At 47.5% G+C, this 21,332-nt stretch overlaps 1 protein-coding gene and 1 long non-coding RNA gene across 10 annotated transcripts in view; one reads left to right on the top strand and one right to left on the bottom strand.

Annotated features, from left to right (window-relative positions):
• The window catches only part of LOC122201456, a 38,740-nt gene extending 33,615 nt beyond the window's left edge, over nucleotides 1-5,125 (top strand). The window contains exon 4 of the long non-coding RNA XR_006194175.1: nucleotides 4,629-5,125. This is a non-coding gene — a long non-coding RNA (uncharacterized LOC122201456). The remainder of the gene's footprint in view (nucleotides 1-4,628) is intronic.
• Nucleotides 1-21,332, bottom strand: part of TEAD1 (TEA domain transcription factor 1) — a 259,819-nt gene that overhangs the window by 167,116 nt on the left and 71,371 nt on the right. For 6 of the 9 annotated variants that reach the window (XM_042907375.1, XM_042907369.1, XM_042907365.1 and 3 more), the window contains exon 1: nucleotides 6,734-6,974. In XM_042907375.1, the coding sequence (XP_042763309.1) occupies nucleotides 6,734-6,890 (157 nt within the window). In that variant the 5' untranslated portion in view covers nucleotides 6,891-6,974. Of the gene's footprint in view, nucleotides 1-6,733; nucleotides 6,990-21,332 lie in introns of those variants that run through there. The other 3 variants (XM_042907370.1, XM_042907371.1, XM_042907374.1) reach the window with 1 other exon arrangement.

Below are 21,332 nucleotides of genomic sequence, written 5' to 3'. Positions count from 1 at the left end.
GTTTTCAAAGGGGTCCAAAATCCAAAGTAAGCGAAAAACACACACTACGTGGCCTTCTCCCATTCAAAGTTAGCTCAGATAAGTCTGCCTCTCTGCCTCTGCCTCCTTCATTCTTCTGCATTTTCTAACAGAGGTATGTGCATTCCCCAGTCACAATCACTTCCCACTGCCCTACCACTAAGCTGTGTATATCTCTAGTAGGGCATACACTTCCCTCCAGATCAATATGTACAGCTGACCCTTGAACAACACAGGGGTTAGGGGCGCCGACCCCCTAAGAGTCAAAAATCCTACAGAGTCAAAAGTTTAACTTTTGACTCCCCAAAAACTTAACTATTAAAGAGCCTACTGATGGCCAGAAGCCTTACCAATAATAGAAATGGTCGATGAACACCTATTTCATATGTTGTGTGTAGTATATGCTGCAGTCTTGTAATAAAGTAATCTAGAGTAAAGAAAATTATTTTGGGGGCACCTGGGTGGCTCAGTTGGTTAAGTGTCCAACTTTTGACATTGGCTCAGGTCATGATCTCATGGTAGTGGGTTCGAGCCCCGTGTCAGGCTCTACATCAAGTGTGGAGCCTGCTTGGGATTCTCTCTCTCCCACTCTGCCCCTCCCACCCTCTCAAAATAAGGAAATATTTTTTAAACACAAACTTATTTTTAAAATCATAAGGGAGAGAACATACACTTACAATACTGTACCACATTTATCTTAAAAAGCCTGTATAGAGTGGGTCTGCACAGTTCAAGCCCTTGTTGCTCAAGGATCAACTGTTAATTGTATAAAGTGGCTTGCTTTCAGATGTCAGCTCCACTACTTATCTACTACGTGACCTTGAGCAATCGATTTGACCTTGGGCCTCAACTTCCTCAGCTGTCAAGTACCTGTATCGTTGGGTTGTCGTGAGGAATAAACAAGACAACACGTTCTCAAACAAAAAGAGTGTCTAGGGATGCCTGGGTGGCTCCATCAGTTAAATGTCTGACTTCAGCTCAGGTCATGATCTCAGGATTCGTGAACTCGAGCCTCGCATCGGGTTCTGTGCTGACAGCTCGGAGCCTGGAGCCTGCTTCGGATTCCGTGTCTCCCTCTCTCTTTGCCCCTCTCATGCTCATGCTGTGTGTCTCTCTCTCAATAATAAATAAGCATTAAAAAAATTTTTTTTTTTAAAAAACAAAAAAACTTCCCAGCCAAAACGCTGATGACGCTGGCTTTGCTTTTCTCACAGGAACCAAAGTCTTTCAAAATCCTCTACTACTCACGTGTTCTGAGGAGTCCAGAATTAACCCTCATTCTACCACTGGGCCCACCTGGGCAGAAATCCTTCCTACCTCTTGCATTAGCATTCGCCAGCACCTAGCAAAAACCAGGATTTCTTCTTCCTCATCTAGGAAGACCGTTAAATATACAAACACTTTTCTCTCTCTTATTTTCCCCCCTGCATTCTCTTCTCCCTTTCTTTCTAGCCAGTGCCTCTACCAACAGAGGCCCCTCTGGCCTCAGGATTACTCACCAACCTTTCTCTGTTTTCAATGATAATTCAGGTATGCATGTATTGGACAAACATCACTGATAGCTTCTATGTCTGACAAGGCAGTCAGGGTGGGGTCCTTGCCTTACGGGGCTTCTAGTCTGTTCTCAGGGCACAGTTCTTTGTGCTTCCCATTTGTAGCCAACTCACTTGAAATAATACCCTGAATCACAGGTCAGACAGAAAGAGGAAATCAAAGATGCCACATGATGTCCAGGTGCAGAAAAACAACTTCACCTCAGGCCCCGAGCGTCACTTTTCCAAGTGGCCTGGAGATCCCACAGGGCTTGGATTTTATAGCCATTTCCACATCAAGGCCTCTGGGGCCTACAGGCATAGGCCACTTTCCTGGTCTTGAAAGGGGATGTTCCTGCATTTTCCCAACCAGTTCTCAAAACCAGGAGGACCACAGATTTTAGTCTCTGCCTAACCGACTAATGCTCACCCATTCTGACATCCCCTGCTGTCACCTCACTACAAGTGCCCCCCTCCCTTTTCTGTCAGTGCCTTTGTGAAGTAGGCAGGGGCCCCTTCCATGTCCAGTGCTCCCCCAGCTGGCAGGGTTCAGCCTGAACAACTGGAGAGGACTGGCCCACAGGGGTCTTCCTTCTCACCCCCTCAAACTTCTGTTGTCCTCACAGTTTTTCTCTCCAGGACTAACCAGTAGGTCTGGCATCCCAGCAAGAAAGGGGCCATCCATGGAGCTGTCCCTAGGTGAGGACCCCCAAGACATTTGCTCATAAAAGGAGAAAACCATTGCCTAGCAATTGCTCTGTCCAGGCCGCCTGTAGGATCCCAGGGCACCAGAATCTTCCAGACAGCTTCCTGGCCACCATCATGGCCAGCCTTGTGATCTAGGATCCTCCCTCTGCGTTATTTGAGAAGCTTTCCTCCTGCCAGCATTGGGCCAGGTGCCCCGGACGTTGGTGGCCAAGAACAGGTTTCAAAAGGCTAAGTGGAAGGTGACCATCTTCAAAGGGTCCTCAGACTTCCCAGAAAGCTCTGGCACACAGCCCTGACCTCAGGTCAGTGTTTCCTGCACATGAACTTGTGATGGCTCCGTGAGGGCAGGGACCGTGTCTGTCTGGTTCACTGCTGTATCCCTGACAACCCCCAGCACCCGGCTGGATACAGGCGGCGCTCAATACTGATCTGTTGAATTAACACATAATGACCTCCACCAAGCAAGGAATGAAAGCACGTGAAGAGAGCCCAGGTCTGGGGGTCAGACAGACCTGGATTTGAAACCTTCTGGCTATACCATTTACACTAGTCATGTGCTTTCTCGTCGACACAGTGGGGATCAGAATATCCACCTCAAAATGTCATTGGGAGCGGTAGATGGAAAGCGTATGGAAAGCCTTTAGCCCAGCTCATGGCAGACAGCACTTTTCGTTTTCCGTTCACAAACACTTCCATAGCTCTCACCGGATGCCAGACACCGTCCAAACGTGGCAGGGGGAATCCCAGATCACAATTAGTTTGTTTAAATCTTGTAACAGTCCCCCAAAGTAGGATCTATTTAAATCCCTTTTGCGGTTGTGGAAACAAAGGCACCAGGAGGAAAAGCAACTTGCCCAAAGTCTGATATCTAGAAGAGGCAGGGCCAAGCCTCCTATCAATTCCAAAGTCCAAAATTTTAAGTGCTGCTCTCTTCGGTCTCTAAAGCAATCAGTGGAGGAATGTTAGCTGCTGTCCCTACCCTGGTTTGATTATGGGAGATAATGGGACCACAGTGCTAGACTAGGGTTTTCAGCTGCAAAACAAACACATCTGGGTATCCCTGTGGTTCACGGCTTTGTTTTAAAAACTAATGGCCTGTTCCCGTGAAATCTAATCTCAGACCAGTTTGCTGATCAAAAACTTCTCTCCCATTGTGTCCTCTTGCTATCTCCTCTCCAACTATCTACCAGAAAAAGAGACACTCAGCTACGTAAAAACAGGAAACACACACACAGAGAGAGAGAGAGTGAGCCTGCAGAGAGGCCTCAATCTCCTAACTATCCCTAAGGACAGGTGCCCACACAGAGGGGCCCAAGGCAGAAAAGTAGTCTGTCCACGTGGAGGCCAATCACATCAAGTCTCAGCTTCCCCACAGACCCAGGCAGCAGAGGGAGAATCAAGCCATCTCTTCTAATGGCCCAAACCTCCTCATAAAGAAAGCTTTCCATTTTTCCCCTCTATAAGACTGCATTTGCCCTATTGCCGACCACGGAGGAAATGTCATTACCAAAATAAATCAGCGCTGCACTTGACCTTCCTTCTCAAATGGCTCAGTATTAGTGACATCACAATGCACTCTACAAATGCTCAGAAATATTGGAAAAACCCCCTCAAGTCAAAAACACTTGGTATTTCACTAAAAAGCATTAGATTATTTTGATTTTATTCCACGGAATCTAAAATGCTTTCAATGTTTTCATTTTCAAAATGCTCAAAAGAAAAAGAACCCTCTTAGGACCTTAGGACACTTCGACTCTGGGTCTAGTTTGTGCATGGTTCATGTATGGTAAGATGCGGAACAAGCCAGAAGCCAGGGAACAGTACCTCTGGCCCCACACTGCTCAATGACACAATCCACAATCCCCGAGTGGCGGGGACCTCACTATGGAGGTTCCCACGTCAAACTTCTCTTACCCTCAAAGTCACAGGGGAATCATCAGCAGCCCTCCTGAGGGATGTCGTCTGCACCTCTCGAGTCCCTGCTAACTCCATGTGTCCCTTTCAAATTACCAGTCAGAGCACCACCCCTCCATGCTGGCCACCGAGAGGGGGTTGAGGGCATGGCTTCAAGACCACCGGAGCAAATGCATTTCCTGCCCCCCCCCATCCGGACACGTGACCCCGCAGCCGTTGTAATTCCTAATGCTGCTTGCTCGAAAGACCTCCCCATTTTAAATCAGCTTGGTCGCTACTAACACAATAAGTCGGTGGAATGTTGGTTTAAGGAAAGAAAGAATCCATACATCAAGAACAAGTGCTCTCATACTGATCACTCTTACTGAGGTACAAAGTCCCGGCATCACCAAACGTACAAGTCTCGGGGACCCATAGACATCAATCACTTTAATTGACTCTTTTTCCTTTCCACAGGGGAGAAAACGGAGATTCAGGCAGAAGGCAAATCTGTCCACGGGTGGTAAAGGACTCCAATCCAAAACTTCTTGGTTATTTTTCCATATTCAGCCCAGTGCCTCGGACACCCCATGACCACCAACAAGAGCACTTAACACACGGATTTCCACAAAAAAATTGTTTCTGTGATGGTGTTATAGGCAGACTGGTGAAATCTACCAATGCTGCTACCTAAAAAGTAAAACCAACAGAGAAGAAAACACAATCGGGAGTAGACAAAATTAACTTTTGCTCTGAATTAAGTTCTCGGCCACAAACCTCATTCCTAAAGCACAAGCACCTTTCCAGTATCCTCTGTGAGAAGAGAAGGGTAGTAGTTCCTACCGACCAGGATGTGCGATACTCGGCCGATATTTTAGAGAACAACAATTTCTGGACTAACAAACTGGAGTTGTACAACGGAGAGCAGCCTGAAGCTGCCTTCACAACTAGTAATAAAATCAGCTTCAAAGGAGGCGGAAGGATTAAAGTACTTTCCTCTGCCTTTAAAATGGGGGGCGGGGGTGCATTTTTAGGTATGAAGACAAGACCCTGCAAGCATATCCCCAGGCTGAGGAAGGGTAGCCCAGGAAAGATACACACACACACACACACACACACACACACACACACACAGAGAGAGAGAGAGAGAGAGAGAGAGAGAGAGAGAGAGAGAACAGACAGCCCTGAAACTTTCTACCCACAGCAGCTGATATGTTTCACCCTGAGTCCATTTCACCAATAGACACAAAGAAGCTTCTCTGGCTACAAGGGATCACAGGAGAGCATAAAACAAATGAAGGCTTGGGCTCTCTCCCCTGTGTGTGTGACACTGACAGGCTGGAGACTCCAAGGCTGCAGAAAGCAAAATTTCCCTTGTTTCCATTACATCATCCAAGTTGGAGAAGGGGAGGGCAGGGAACACAGCTGGTAGCAGCTGCACCACCATCTGCCTTCTCCTTAGCCGCGTGTGCTAGTTTGAGCAGCAGCCTCCTACGGCCCCAGATAGACGAGGCGCAGGATTAAAGGTACAACACCCTATTATGGAAGAGCTTTCAAATTATTTAGAAATAAATCACTTCCATGATAAGTTAACAACCTCAGGTAGGCTGCTGGGCCAGTTCTCTTGGAGGTTCGGCGATTTGATTGCGTCTCTTTAGACTCTTTAGCACAAGCTCTGTCAACTCAACGTGCCCAATTAGACAGGCAGAACGTGCAGGCAACCACCTGCCATCTGCTTCCCAAAAGGTGAGCAAGCACAGGTCTGCAGCTGGAAGCACTCAGAAAGGACCAGGGAACATTCAACCCCAGCACACAAGCCCCAGACTAGTGGATGGGTGCTTGCCGTGGCCCTTGGCACCCCAAGCCATTTGGTTAACCAGTCTTCCCTTCGCGGGCACTCCTGAAGTTTCCTTTAAAAGGCACTGCTAAGCGTCCCCTTGCGGAAGGGGAGGCTGGTGAGAGCCTGGGGGCTAACACCTTGTCTGGCCATTCAACTGCAAACTGGCAACACAGCGGTTAAGATTGTGGTCTGAAGGTCTGAGCAAGCCACATACATGTCTGACTGGCTTGTGCAGGGTTGTGCTTAAAAAACAAAAATGCCAGCTTTTAAAAATGAGTAGATTTCATATATCAACATCTATATTGCTAGCTCTTCCTGGGGGGAGGGAGTGTGGGGGGCGGGAATCAAGAGATCTGGTAGCACCAAGTCCCGTTTCCACGTGACACCAGTCAATTACCGGGAGCTAATACGCGGCAGGCTTCCATGAGACTGGCCACGTGCTCCTAAGAACTAGCCCCGACACATGGGGGTCTGTGCATGTCACTGCGACTATGCTCCAACCTGGACCTTGAGAGCTTTTGTTATAATGCTGCTGAGCATGTAGAAGGATAAGAAAACCCCAGAGAATGATTTCCCGACGGCCCTTTATGGACTCTTCTGGTTAGTTGAGATTTAGTCCCTTGATGGCCAACTAAAATCCACAAAGATCATCGAACCCAAGCCAGTGAATGGATCTCAGGACGAGGCTAGCGACAATCGTCCCTTATTACAAAAGCACATCGTAGCATTCCAGACCACTTACCATACATCTTGCCTTCGTCTGATAAGATGATTTTCCTCCTCCCACATGGCGGATAGATAGCCAAGGCTTCCTGAAAGCTCTGCTCAATGTCAGGGCTCCAGACCCCTTCCGCATCATTGTCAATCGGCTTATCTGCAGAGTCGCTCATCCTTTCCATGTTTTCGGCAGGGCTCTCACTGCCGCTCCAGCTGCTGGGCTCAATTTTGGCGGTTGGATTTTCCAAGCCGGAGCCTGGAGCCTTTTCAAGAAAATAAACCTAAGAGAGAAATGAAAAGACAGCATAAGGACGAGGTAATGACCAACATACTGCTTTCACTAGTTCTATTACCCGTTCTTCAGTCACTGGCTTTGCTCGAAAAATAGGTCCTAGCGGAGAATACGGAATCCAGGGGTCCAGGCGGCTTTTGTTCTTTATGGATCATGTTAAACACTCATACGCAAACGCGATGGCAGGCAGAAACTGGATAGTCTTCACAGATGTGAGAACAGTACTCACTCGGAGTTACAAGTTCACAGTGAATCCTGCAAAAGCCACTGACTGAATGCCTCCAATCTACCAGGAGCACTTTACTCAAGGATAATCCAATGTCCACGGCAAAACAAGTGGTTCAAAAGGAAATAAAGTAAAACAAAAGATGTCTGCCTCACTGTGGCAAGTGGCACGAGAACTCAAAAATGTCAAATCAGCCCAGTCAGTGTGTCACTGAGATCGCCAGAATGCAAGACGGTGGCAGGAGGGAGGAAGGAGGAGATTACTGTTATCCTAAATACTCATACCACTAAAACCAATGCCAACTGCCCTGAATCTGCTTCTGTACAGCATTTCTCTGCGGGGCTTTTGCCCTATACGCTCAGCTCACTTGGCCACTCTCAGCTTCTAGACTGTAACCCTGCAGCAGGGACCAAGACGCCCCTGCCCTCGCCTCCCCTGCGACCTCGACAAGTGGCCTGCGCATTTGCAGAAATGTTTTTACACCTACACGGGGCACTTCATCTGGTAGCCTGCTTGGAATTTCTGATCACATGAGAACCATAGGGAGTCTTTTCATTTATTCTTCTGTAGCACTGAAGATTACAGAAGCACCAGAAATTTTTCTCAAAGATTTATTCCCCTTAAATTATGCATGTAACCTATGGTCATAATGGGATAAGCTTTCCAAACAAATGTCAAACCGGCACAAACACCAATGTGAAAATGATCTAATCCAGTACCCCCTGCCGTCTGCACACTAACATATCGATATTCTTTTGTCGAAGAGGCATCAGATCATTAATTCAAAGGCTTCCCCAAAAGGGGAGAAGAAATGCGCCTGGTGATGGATCGAAGAAGGGAGGCACAGGACCGGAGCAGGGACAGCTCGGTGTGACCACCATCCCATCCACCTCCACACCTCAAGTCCACACGATATTACAACAGAGGCGGTCAGAAGGGCAGCAGATGCCGGCAGCCCCACCGGGCGCAGGGGACGTGTTCGGCGTTCCAGGGCAGTCCCCTGAGAGCAAGCAACCTGTCTTCTTTCCTTCTCGCTCCCAACTGCACCCCCTCTCACCTGCCCTCCCCCAGCTGCATAGATCAACAGATCCCAGGTGCAGAAACTCAGGGGCATGTGAACATGACACAATTAATGGTGTAACTGGTGGGTGCGTTTGGCTTCTTAGCCTGACAGCTTTTTGGATCTAGCAGCACCTGGATAAAAGAAACCCTCAGGTTGTCTGCCTTTAAATGCTGCCATTGACCCATCACTCAAGGAGCTTGTCAGCAAAATATTTACCATGTCTTACCAACACGTATGCATTAACACAGGACTTTAAAACCTGCCAAACGTTGAGGCATAAACTCTGCCACAAGAAAAGGTCTTGTGACTGACCTGCAGATGAACTCCATGATGTCTCCAGTGTGGGCTTTTCGAATTCTCAAATTATTATATTTTTTTTGGTTGGGATTTAGGAGTCTTACAAAACTCAGGCTGACCTGTACTACTCTACCCGACAGTCGCTTCCACCTCCAAAGCACTTTCTCGGAAGAAGTACGAGAATATGAGCAAACATTTTGAGGTAGCGGCCAGCCCGCCTTCTCCTTCTCTACCTGACCCCAAAATAGAACAAAACAAAATGAACGGCACAAAAAAACACAGGCCAGTCCCTCTGGGCTCTGGGCAGCTCCCAGCAGTATGAATTCACTGCAGGGAGCCTCACTGTAGGATGAACAGGTGATGTGCCCAGCATGCAACCACGATGGTGGAGGGACAGAATCCAGGACAGTGAGGGCCTGCTGAGGGACCGGGGAGCGTGACTTACCTAAGGAGAACACCACCGTGTGAGTGAGAGCCACAGAGCCTCCAGGCCAAAATACAGCGGCACCCCCTGATCCTATGCTTGACATCTTCTCTAACTCTTCCATCAGCTGGTCACGCGGTCTGCACTTGAACATCCCCAATGGCGAGGAACCCACTCCCTCCCCAATACCACTTCCTTTGTACTGGCGTGCTGAGATTCTTCCATCTGGGAGGCTAAAACCCAGTTAACTTCTACCTATTCATCCCCTGAGGGTCTATCCCTCAAGGGACAGAAATGGAGCAACCCTCCCCCCCACCAACAAACACCCATTGAGGTATGGCTGGAATAGCCCCCAGCCTCCTGATTATGTTCCAGACTAGGCATAATTCACATTGTCCCTCTGCCCAGCCCTCATAAATGCATCCCAGTTTGTCCACAGCCCTTCATAAATGACACTCAGATTCATAAACCTATGATTCATAAAACCTCCAAGCTCCCAAGTGCTGCTCCTGAATTTCCTCTCTTGTGCAACTGGCTTCGGAGCTAAAAACGGGAGTTTATATTTATTCCTATTAAATTCCATTATTTTTACCCTTAGGGCATGGCTCAAAGCTGGTAAGATCTTTCTGAATCATAACCGTCAAGCTCAGTGTCCGTAGACATTGAACAACCTCTAAGAGTTGCCACATGGGAAGGGTGTAGACCCATTCTGTAGAAGTTCCAAAGAAGTTTCTGGCTCAACATACGGAAAATTTTCCAGCTAGTTGAACTGTTCCACAAGGAGGGAAGTGCCGTAAAGACAGGCAGCAGAGTCGGGTGGGCAACCCCTTCAAGTTACCTCTAAAGCTAAAACTCCCTAGTCCTTGGTTAGGGCATGCAACATTAGCTAGCATTAACTGATCCATCCACTTAGTCAATACAGGCAGCGCTCTAAATGCTCTCAGGTTTTTATTCATTTACTGCAAAGGGAAGAACGCTGTGTCCAGGCTCTTGCAATTTGGTCAACCGGAGCTCAGCAGGATGGAATTACCTACTCTGGACAAGGGCCAGGACATAGCCCCAGAAGCTACCACATACATAATCCACAGAGTTCTACAGGCCCTTGGTTTTACAACCCAATTGTAAGATGAGGCCCTGTCTGGGCAGAGAGTTTCCGATCACAAGACTGGGGCTGGCTGAGAAAAGCTCCCGTACTGGATACTGAAATAACCATCCTGGCATTCTATCCCTCAGGTCCCTTCCAGCCCAGCTCAAAATCCACCTCATCCTGGAAGCGTGTGTCCAGTGGCTCTGAGAGTGTCAGCCACACATTAGGAATATCCTAAGCATGTGTGGAATTGGTAAACTACCACGCAATCTATGTGGCCCCTGAATGTACAGCAGCAAACGCCCGCTTATTACCAACAACAAGCTCTAGTCAAATGAGTTGAGCAGAGAGTATCTGTGCCAGAGCTTACATCCTCACCGGCTCATACATCCTTTGAGCAAGGGAGTCAACTTTCACTCAACTCAGGAAATGAAGAAAAGTCCAGGATCGGGGGCTGGAGAGGGAACACGTGGTATTAAGACTCAACCTGACCTGGCTTGTAAACCTGGCTCATCCACCAGCCACAACACCCAGACTAAATTAGTTCATCTCGTAGAAGCTCAGGGTTTAACCTACAAATGGACATAAATTTAAGTTCAATCCCAACACAGAAAAATCATGAAGGGGTAGAAGGACTCTACTCTCGCAGGACTGTTGCAGAGACTTAGGGGGATATATTGTGTACCATGTAGCCTCTGTGTGCCTCCGTTTCTGTCATTAACACTTTTCTAAAAGCTCATTTTGTTCCTAAAAGTCTCCTTGGCCACGCTATAATAAATGTTACCCGGGACCTAAATATTCCTGTTAACGGCCCCAATAGCTACACTCCCTAAATGGATCGTTCTTCCATAATTACCCACTGACACTTCAAGAAAGGTGATAGGATTACAGTGAAGTGATAGCATATATACAGTTAACCAATTCACATTTTAATCTAAAAGTCTGGGCAAAGAAAGGGGTGAGACAGTCAAATGCAGGTGCTTCTGACATTGACTCCATTCAAGGGACGTATTCACAAGGGTATGACCTAGGGCACAGTATTCTGTTGCTCCCTGTATCTTAATTTCTATGGGTCTCTCATAATGTAAGCACGTCACCCACTTACAGGTGATTTAAGAGCTCTTAAATAAAGGGGTTAGTTTTAAATAACCCTCCTGATTAATGAAACACCACTGAACATGAGGGTCACAAAAATCCATACAGCTTCTGTTAGGCAATGTCTCAGTACTCTACGAGGCAACCAGAAAAGGGATGGACTGGGCATTACGACTCTATCTCCACCTGAGTAACCCAGGAACACAGGGCACTCGTCAACCCCCATGTACATCAGTTTCCGTCATTAACACTGAAAGCCAACTAAGGCCAACACAACACTACCTTGTGTTCCCATCGACTCTACCTATAATAAAACTTGGTAAGTTGATTTGTTATTGCACCCCAGCGATACTCCAATCTCCTTGAGGGCAGGGACTTTTACGCTCATCACGGGATCCCCAGTGCTAGCACAGTATGTGGAATAATGCTCAATGAAAGAATGAACCAACAACCGGATGACGTGAACATTCTTTCACATCAATATGAATGAACTTATCACCCAAGCTTTCCACAAGAAGGGTGAGAGCTTTGGTCCCTTTCCCATCCCTCACCCTGATCTGGTCAAGGTTCTAAGGAGAAGAGTCCCAGAGAAAATCACCCAATTACGAAGATGTAAGAGAACAGACTTAAGACAGGCACGGTTGAGATAGACAAGAGTTGACTGTCTAACCCAATTTATTAATTATTAATCACAATTACTGACAACCGACTGCCCTTCTGTGTTAAAGACACAAATATGGTTTGGGTCCTCTAGAAGGTAAACTCCTGCTTCGATGAACAAACATTATTTTGAGTGGAATGGAAATTTCTGAGATACAATATTTTACCCTGTCTCGTTCTCTTTTCTTCTGGCCCCTAGAGAAGATAGAACCAGACAATAGCAGCTATGAGAAAAGTCATAAGAGAGGCAAAGTGGTGAGGATGTGAAGGCCAGAAACCCAAGAGGTGGCCAAGGAAGAAATCTGAACAAATGAAAAATGGTAACAAAGCAAATTTGAATGAGCGGGTGAATGAAAAAGGAACAGTAAGGAGTGGCACTAAAAGGAATGCTAAGGAAGATTTCTATGAGCTCAGAAGAATGTGGACGTAGGCAAAGGTGAGAGCCATTTAAAGAAAGAGAATCACTCTTGGTCACTGTGATCTTAGTGACAGCCCAGATTTTCCTCATAAGAGAAAAGCTGCCCTCCAATAAAAGACTAGGAAAAAAAGATTCTTTACTTCCAAAGTGAACTGGTACCTCAAATCCAAATTCAACCTTCTCCCAATGAACCACGTTTCAAGCACAATGCCAGAAGCTCTGACCTGCAGTATCTTATTTCATCACTGCCCTACTCCTATCGGGTATTATCTCCACCTTATGAGGTCCAGAGACCTAACTAAGTTGACTAAAGTCCTATATTAATGAAAATCGGAATCCAGGAGTCATTTTGCCAGACACAGCGCACCTTCCCTGGGAATATGAGACTCAACTACACCCTCACTAGACAGTGAGCTGGAGGCTGGATTTCCAAGGGAGAGAATGTAGGCAGTGCTGAAGGCTCAGCCCTGTCTCCAACTGACACCTGCAAGCACAGTCTAATTAATTCCTAATGAGTAGTGATGATACTGACTCACCTCCCCAGGTAGTTGGTAGGAATGTCAGGCACTCACGATGGTTCATCACTTTTGCATACGTAAGGTGGGACAAGTTACTAGTTTCCCATCATTTTAGACACTAGCCAAACCTGCCAACAAGTAGCCCGAGAAATGCAAGCGAAGCCTGACAGACTGGATTTTGGAGGCAACCTCCAGAGAAATGGAGCTGCAGAACGTTAAGTCCTTGTCTGAGCAGAACGTTCAGGAAATGACAACGCTAAGAACATAAAGCCATTAGTAGCCAGTGAGCCTTGGTGTCATAGACTCCAATTGCCGACAGATGCTAATTTCAGCAGGAAGGAGTGGATAATTACTCCTTCTCATTTGCAAACATCACTTCCATAACAACAGGATCCGTCAACAAGCCAATGCCTCTTCACCAAGACCATGATGCTGAGCACCCCACGGGAGGACTTTAGCATTGCCCTCCTGAGTTTCTCTGATTAATTCTCCGGCTCCATCAGCCCCAAGTACCTGCCCAGGTGACAGTTCAAGAAAGGCTTCGATGGACTTCATGCCATGCAGCTCTGTATTACCAGCCTTTAGTGGCATCACCTTCCCCATCCCCTTAAGGAATCTGTTAGCCAGTGAGAACGGAAATTCTTTTTTTTTTTTTCCAATATATGAAGTTTATTGTCAAATTCGTTTCCATACAACACCCAGTGCTCATCCCAAAAGGTGCCCTCCTCAATACCCATCACCCACCCTCCCCTCCCTCCCACCCCCCATCAACCCTCAGTTTGGAGAACAGAAATTCTTGCCTCTCCCTTTCTCCTCCCGCCACTACCAGTCAAACGAATCACTGCTCTGTTTCATCACAGGACACCTTCAAAAGGAACTAGGCCACAGACCTAAAGCCAAGCAGTCTATCCAATCTGACCATTCCAAAGTGAAAACCTGATATCAAGACAGTGCACTCATATGCAAGGCAGGAGCTGGATGGCATGGTCCACAGCCTGAGCCATGGGGCCCCAGGAGGTCGACTACTTAACACATTTCAAAGGCAGAAACAGAAGTTTCTTTCCTGCTTTAAGAGAAAAAAAAATGCCACAAGAGTTAGCTTTTAAGTAGCGCTCAGTGAGCGTTCAAAAGGAAAATTCTTACCACCTTTCCCAGGGGTAACAGTCCAGGAAAACCCCAAAACTAACCCTTCAATTCCCGTAGGTCTGTAAAGTGAACATATATTTGAGGTGGACAGAGCAATCCCAGTGATTCTTTTTTTTTTTTTTAATTTTTTTATTACATTTATTTACTTTTGAGAGACAGAGTGAGACAGAGCGCGAGCAGGGGAGGGGCAGAGAGAGAAGGTGACACAGAATCCAAAGCAGGCTCCAGGCTCTGAGCTGTCAGCACAGAGCCCGACGCGCAGCTCGAACTCACGAACCATGAGACCATGACCTGAGCCGTAGTCGGACACTTAACCGACTGAGCCACCCAGGCGCCCCCGCAATGATTCTTTAAAACAAAGAAAACAAACACCACAAAAAGAATATTCCTTAGTCACTAAGTTACAGATACTATTACTTTCTTAGTTGGTGAGGTTCACCATCAGATTACTGTGATGCCTTCTCGTTTTAAATGGCAATGAATACAAATTAAAAAAAAAAAAATCAAAAGGAGACAGTTTGTATTTTAAAAGAAACCAACACAGCAGGGAGGTACATACGCTGTGCTTGGTCAAACCCGATGGCGAGCATTTCAAACGGCCCATCTCAGTCCCATACCAGGAAGAGTGCCTACACATGAGCCTCGTACAAGCAGAGTGCTGCGCCCTGGGTGGCAAGTCTGTAGGTCACAACTGGGGTGTCACCCTTCTTACAAAAGGCCATGGGGACTCAGAGTTACACAGCTTGCTGCCAGCCAACTTAATGATATGTTGGCTCTGGGCTGAGTCCCAACAGCTGACCTGCCCAGATGCAGTTCTTCTGGCTGATGTGGAGTTCGAATTCTATTGCATCAGGAACAGCCCTCCCTAGTCCACCTACAGAAATGGTCCCGGGCCACCTTCTCCAGCTCCTATGACTTAGGGTGCTTCTCTCATTCCAGCCGAGCCCATGTCTACCCAGGATCATTTACACAGTATGCAAGGAGACAGAAGGACTGGGTAAATCCATAGTTCACTTCTGATTGGGCCAGAAGTCCATCAACAAGAACAACTGAACAAAGCTGGCATTTTAGAGTGCTGAACTGTGGGGGCGCCTGGGTGGCTCAGTTGGTGAAGCGTCCAACTTCGGCTCAGGTCATGATCTCACAGTTCCTGAGTTCGAGCCCTGTGTCGATCTCTCTGCTGTCAGCACATAACCCCTGCTTTGGATCCTCTGTCCCCCTCTCTCTCTGCCCTTTTGCTGCTGGTTCTGTCTATCTCCAAACAAATAAATAAACTTTAAAGTGCTGAACTGTGAAGTCCAAGCTCTGCTCCAGTTCTTGTACGGGGTACGCTGGCATTGAAATGCTCTCTAAAGATCCAACAGACCCCTATGGACCTCCTCAGTACTCACAATGTAAGATCCAAACTCTGGGCTCCAGAAAAAACTACTCTTCCCTGTCACCTTCAGGAAACCAAGGACACAATGCAACACAACACATGTCCTTTTCCAGCCCCTCAACCATCAAAAATCAGGATATCCCTTTTTTGTGGGGGTGTTGGGTCTGGCCAATCCACTTTTCAATAGCCATTTCGAAGGGATCTAAGCATACAGATCCTCATCCCAAATCATACGGGAGTATCTGGAGCCCAAAACACAGTCCTAAAACTCCCTGGAAGCAGAAATTGAGCCCCTGAGCCCTCTAGGACCTCGGACAGTGGCATGTGGCCTTAGGGGACTGCATAAAAGCGGAACACGGCAGAAGGGCAGCTACAACTAACCTTTCTGATTCCACAGTTACGTTAGAGACAAGTGTATTCCAGGCGCTCTCGGTAAACTGCTTTTACCTAATTACGCTTTTATGCAGCGCCATCAGCATACAAAGGAACATCCCAAGAATTAGTCACTGGATTTACTCCAAGAAGGTGAAGGTGTCCTTCGTCATATCTCACGGATTGCTCTTTACAGAGATCCCAAAGGTAAGTTCGATGACGAACAAGACAACGTGTGTTTGTCTGCTTTGGTTTTTCACGTTGTGGTCAACCGACTAGGCCTTGGCTTTACTCGCCAGCCGCAAACTGCCCTGAGCCACACCGGCAGGCCCCTCAGAGAAGCCACGGAGGTTGTTAGCAAGTTTAGTTTCATTCGCAGATCCACTACAGGGCCTTACCTCTACACCATCCCTTTCTCCTTTCCTGCATTTCCCTTTTAATTAATGCCATTTTACAGCCTTGCAAGCCGCCTTAAATTCATTCTGAAGTCAAAGAGGGTAGAAACACAAAGCGGAAAGTACTTCTGTTTTCTAATAGCCCGCTCCCCTGTCCGCCATCACGTGCCAGGCACTACAGAAACAGAGATAAATAAATATGCTACCCTCCCTGCCTTCAAGGAGCAGCCTTCCAGCTGGGAGACAGATATCGAAGTTCATAATCCTTCCTGACTTCAAGCCCCTCCTCTGGGAGGCTGTCCGACCCCTCCCTCATTTTCTGCCAGAAGCCGGGAAGGCCTTTGGCTCGCCAGGACAAATGAACTTGCCTCACTCACTGCACAGGAGGGATTTACGTGTCTGCCGCCTTTGCAGGTGTGTGAGATCTTTAAGGCTTAGGTCCATGCCTTTAGTCATCTTCCCGCCCCTGGCATTTAACAGAACGCCTGGCACACAGTAACTGCTCCTCCAAAATGATGACTGAATGAAGGTCTAAAACAATAAGTCCATGGGTGAAGGAATGAATGAACAAGGAATGGATACAGGATGTCAAAGGAGGAACGAACCAAGTGCTATTGGGGCACAGATCCAGGAGATGATCCCGCCTCTCGGGTCAACCAGAGGGTCACAGGAGGGGAGGTTCAGACTGCTGTGGAAGTCTAAACAGGACTTACCAGGCCGATTACAAGCAGGATTCAGGGGGGCCCGAGAAGAGTATCCGTGCATGGGATGTGCTGACAGAAGGGCAAAGCAAGAAAGCAGAAAGGTTGGAGCAGAGCTTAAAACACGAAGCTGAAGCGGATCACACAGGGCCCCTCGCACACCGTGACCAAAGGGCTGGGCTATTTCATACAGCGGCTAACAAGAAAATACCAGCAACATCAGGAGTGTGCAAGCCACTAAGGGGGGTGTGTGTGTGTGCGCGCGCGCACGAGTGTGTTATCTGCTTGGGAGAATAAAGGATGAAGAACAGATAATTTTATAAATTTGCAATCAGAATTTTTTAATCAAAAGCATTTTCAGTGTGGTCCAAGGCCAGAACAGTTCTCTAGGTAACTTCAAGTGTTCCATCCCTGAAGCATTCCAAATTCATAAAGGTGTTTTTAACGACAGCGTAAACAGATGTGTTTGTTTAAACAGCCCAGAGCTACCAGATGAACTCCACTCGGATCTTCAATTACTGCTCATTAGACTTTGTCTTCAAGCACCCTGCATTATTCCCCTGGTCCCCAAAGAGGGCTGTGTGCCGACAGCACAGTCACCCCCAAACCAGCACGGGGACTAAGCTGCTGTGCTCACACAGACACACATCTGAGAATGGCCAACATGCAAACATCAGCTAATGCCCACAGGAACGAATGTATAATCTGACCGAAGACATACGACCAAAGACAACAGTGGACCCAAACGTCCGCTGGTCCCAGTGTTACTGACATAATGGAATCCCCACTCTTCAAATGAGAGACGCAATGTGCCATGTAATGAGGACACAGTGATGGAGCAGCTGCAAAACAGGTCTTCTACCGAGAGGGATGCAAATTCAGACACCAATTAAAGCCCCACCCTTGCCCACATCCCTATCCTCCAAATGTAAACCTGGTCCTTGGCTTACACCCAGTTCAACTTCAGCAGGAGCACTAGTCTTGGCGCTCTGGCTGGAAACTGGCTCAGGCAGGATAAGCGAGTATTCCCCCTTTAGACAATAAGCCACTCATTCAAAAAAGTCAGATGCTACGTGAGCACCTACTGTGTGCACAGCACCAACCAGCTCTAAGCATGCAAGCGGTCCACAAACACTTCAAGGACACACAGTGGGACAAGACCCCCCAGGCAACGAGAAGTACAGACTGAGAAAGGCTGAGGCACCCAATTCTGGAATCCAGCCTCCCTGTGCCTTCACTTCCGCGTGGCCCAGGAGGCTCTGAACGAGGGCGTGCCACCAGACTCCTGCCTCCCCCTCCCACCCTGCCAGCGAGTCCCCCGTACCAAGTAAAGGAGGCAAAAGGCCAGAAATGGATTCAGTCTACATTTCTGCAGCTCCCCAACACACACTCATACACATACACACCCAAGGAGTCTCTTCAGAAGAAAATTAAGGGGGCTGGGTTTATATTTCTGTCCAGGATCTCTTCTTCTTCCAACACAATCTGCTACCCTGATAGAGGAACATGGAACGCCGGCCTTCAACTCCTCTCCTTGAACCCGAATCCACTGCGGATTCCACCTGTGGAGTGGCACTACAGCCCTCCCTCTGTCTCGGGCTCTCCCTTTCTCCAGTGTTCATGGTGTTGATTCCCCATCAGTCCAACTGACTGATGTGGATGGATTCAGCACACAGGATTCAACTTGAAGGCCTAAACGGCCCAAAAGCAAGCCAAACAAACCCAAACCCTCACATATGCACAGACCGGGCAGACTGGGTACTGACACCTTCAACGCCATGTCTCTGCACTGAGGGTCTGTCTCTAAAAGCAGCCAGGAAACCCGAAGAGATTTTCCAGGTCCTTAGTGAGGGGACCCAATAGCACAGCCCCCTCAGAGAGGCTCCACGACTCACGGGAGTACAGCACCCACGGCGGGGGCCACCATCCCACGCTCCCCCCACCCTTTCTGATGCAACTGAATCCCAAGAGTGTCCACTCAGCCCCCCAATCCCTCAGCTGCATGCCCTCCGCTCCCCTCCATCCCCATCGACTCTGCTCTTGTCTCACGGCAGTTGCCTATGTCCCCAAACCACTACCACTCCTGACAACCTGGTTCTGGCCGGCTCCCAGCTCTGGATATAGGTCGAGACGACATAGGCGGCTTCTTAAAAATATGATCCCAGCTCTGATGCCAGAAGTACTGAATCAGAGGCCCCAGTAAATGTATTTTTTTTTTTTACCAAGTCTCTCCTGTGCTCCCAAAATGCAAATATGACTTTCATCATATACTCATTCAAAATCTTTCAGCAGATCCCCACCCACTCCAGAACCCAAGTGCATAACAGGGGCACCCGTGGCCTGAACCACCTAGCTGCAGCCTGCTCCCATTCCGACCACGTGACTGCTCCGTGGTGCCCAGATACGGCGGGCCGCCTGCTTCAATCCTTCCGCCACCTGGGTCCCTCTGCCCTGGTGCTTCCTTCACCAGCCGTTCTGCCTAATGAATATCTATTGGTCCTTTCAAGACCAAAACTACCAACCTCTCTCAATCTGCCTTAGCAGATGTCTCCACTCAGAGAAGTCACATCTGTGTCCCCAGAGCACCTCAAATAAACTTCCAATCCCCACACATGCATGCTTCACCATAATGTCTCTTAAGATACAGTCTCCAGCTAATCGGTAAGTTCCTTGGCATTCCTATATCCTCTCTCAACACCAGACAAGTTTCTGGAACTCCAAAAAAATGTCTGCTACATGTTTTCGTTCATGGGTACCCCTAGAGCTGGAGGGACTACACTGTGCATCTGGAGAGCCTGTATGTCAAAGCAGTGAAATATATATAAAGAGTACCTAGGGTTTTGGAATACCAAGGAGTTTGAATTTTGAGTTCTCCACTTTTTAGCTGTGTCCCGGTGTTTTTATCCCCCTTCTGTGCCAATGAGAATTAGTACTACCTACCTGTCGTAAAGATGATGAGTGGGTGTAAAGTACGGGTGTCTCAACCATCGGCAGTCATTACGTACATTATTTATCATTATCTACAGGCTTACAGGTTAGCGGGTATGAGTGCACACACATCTTAGAACTGTGGCTGACACACTGCAGGTTCTCAACGTAATTGCTGAACAAATGTATATAGCTCTAATGAATAATTACTGCTTATATATCTGTCTTTCCTGCTATACTACAGACATTTCATAAGCCAGGGACTCTGCCCCATTCATCTCTACACCTCATCCCCACCCCGGCTCAATAAATAATTGCCTGATTTAGTTTAACATAAAATATTAATACAATTTTTATGACTATTAAGAAATTCATCCTTGTCTAAGGAGTCACAAAGACAGCCTCGGGCATACTCTAGACCAAACCCACAGAACAAAATTAAAAAGTCACTGGCTTGAAAAACCTTCCTCCAATCTCCAAAGGCCCTGATGAGCTAGCCTCTAGTCTCAACATCAACTCTGCTGAACCCCCTTCAAGGTAGGGCCTGTTACCTAATGAGCCACAACCCGAGGTCTTAACTGATGACACACAGGCCCTCCTCCCAGGTCTGTGAGATCCCTGCTCCGATCCCTGAGCCCAAGCCCTGCCACAGCTGCTCCATGTGGGACACAGGTTCCAGCCTTCTCAGCTCACAGCCAGTCCCCCTCCGGGGGCCTGGGGGCTACAGTCGGCAGGCCAAAGTGTCAGGTTACCGCAAAATAACAGCGGGCCTGCACAGTCAGCGAGCAGGCCAAGTGCAGAAAGAGAAGCCCAGGAGGAAAAAAAACACACACACACACAACAACAACAAAAAGCAGACATTTGAGTTTGAGTCAAAGAGGAACTGGGTTTTAAGAAATATACTTTAAATTCACAACTACGCTCTTCACATAACCACTACAGCCCCTACAATAACTCATTCACTTAGTGTCCCATCCAGAGCAGCTTATATTTATATTCTACTTAACTACTTTAAATGTGCTTTTAAAAACATTATTTTAGGGCAAGAGATGGGGGGGGGGGGGGACGGGCGCGGATTTTTATTTATTTATTTATTTTTCTTATTTAGTTTGCTTCTCTTATAAAAGTCAGATTGGGGTCAGTGAAGGTTTTAACAAGTATTCCCATTCAACAAATCCCTGATATTACTCAGCTTTAATTTTCTCAAAACTAAATCCAAACATGACAAAGCTAATTAACTCTGCTGAAGGAGGAACAGACCTTCAAGAAAGAAAAGGCTAATAAAAAGCATTCGCACATTTTTTTTTTCCTTTTCCCAAAATGAAACCAAAGGTCACCCCCGTGCTACCCTCATGCAGGAACACTGCTGGCTTGATGTGGTCTGACCCAGCCGGCGTGCTTCAAATAAAGTTAACTTCAATCACGGTGGCGAGTTAACAGGTTATTGATTCTCCGTCCACTGTTCTTTCATCTGGGTATACTCCATACACCATGCCTCTGTAATGTGCTCCTAGCAACTGTTTTATAAGAGGGTGGGTTGGGTGCAGACCTAGTTACAAGAAATGCCCTTCTCCAGCTGGCAGGTAAAACCCAAGGCCAGGCAGTGTCGGGGGTGGATTTGGTT

Source organism: Panthera leo, chromosome D1 (genome assembly GCF_018350215.1).
Source record: "Panthera leo isolate Ple1 chromosome D1, P.leo_Ple1_pat1.1, whole genome shotgun sequence".
In the NCBI taxonomy this organism is placed as follows: Eukaryota; Metazoa; Chordata; class Mammalia; order Carnivora; family Felidae; genus Panthera; species Panthera leo.
The sequence above is the reverse complement of the archived record's forward strand: the minus strand, read 5'-3'. Positions and strand labels throughout refer to the sequence as shown.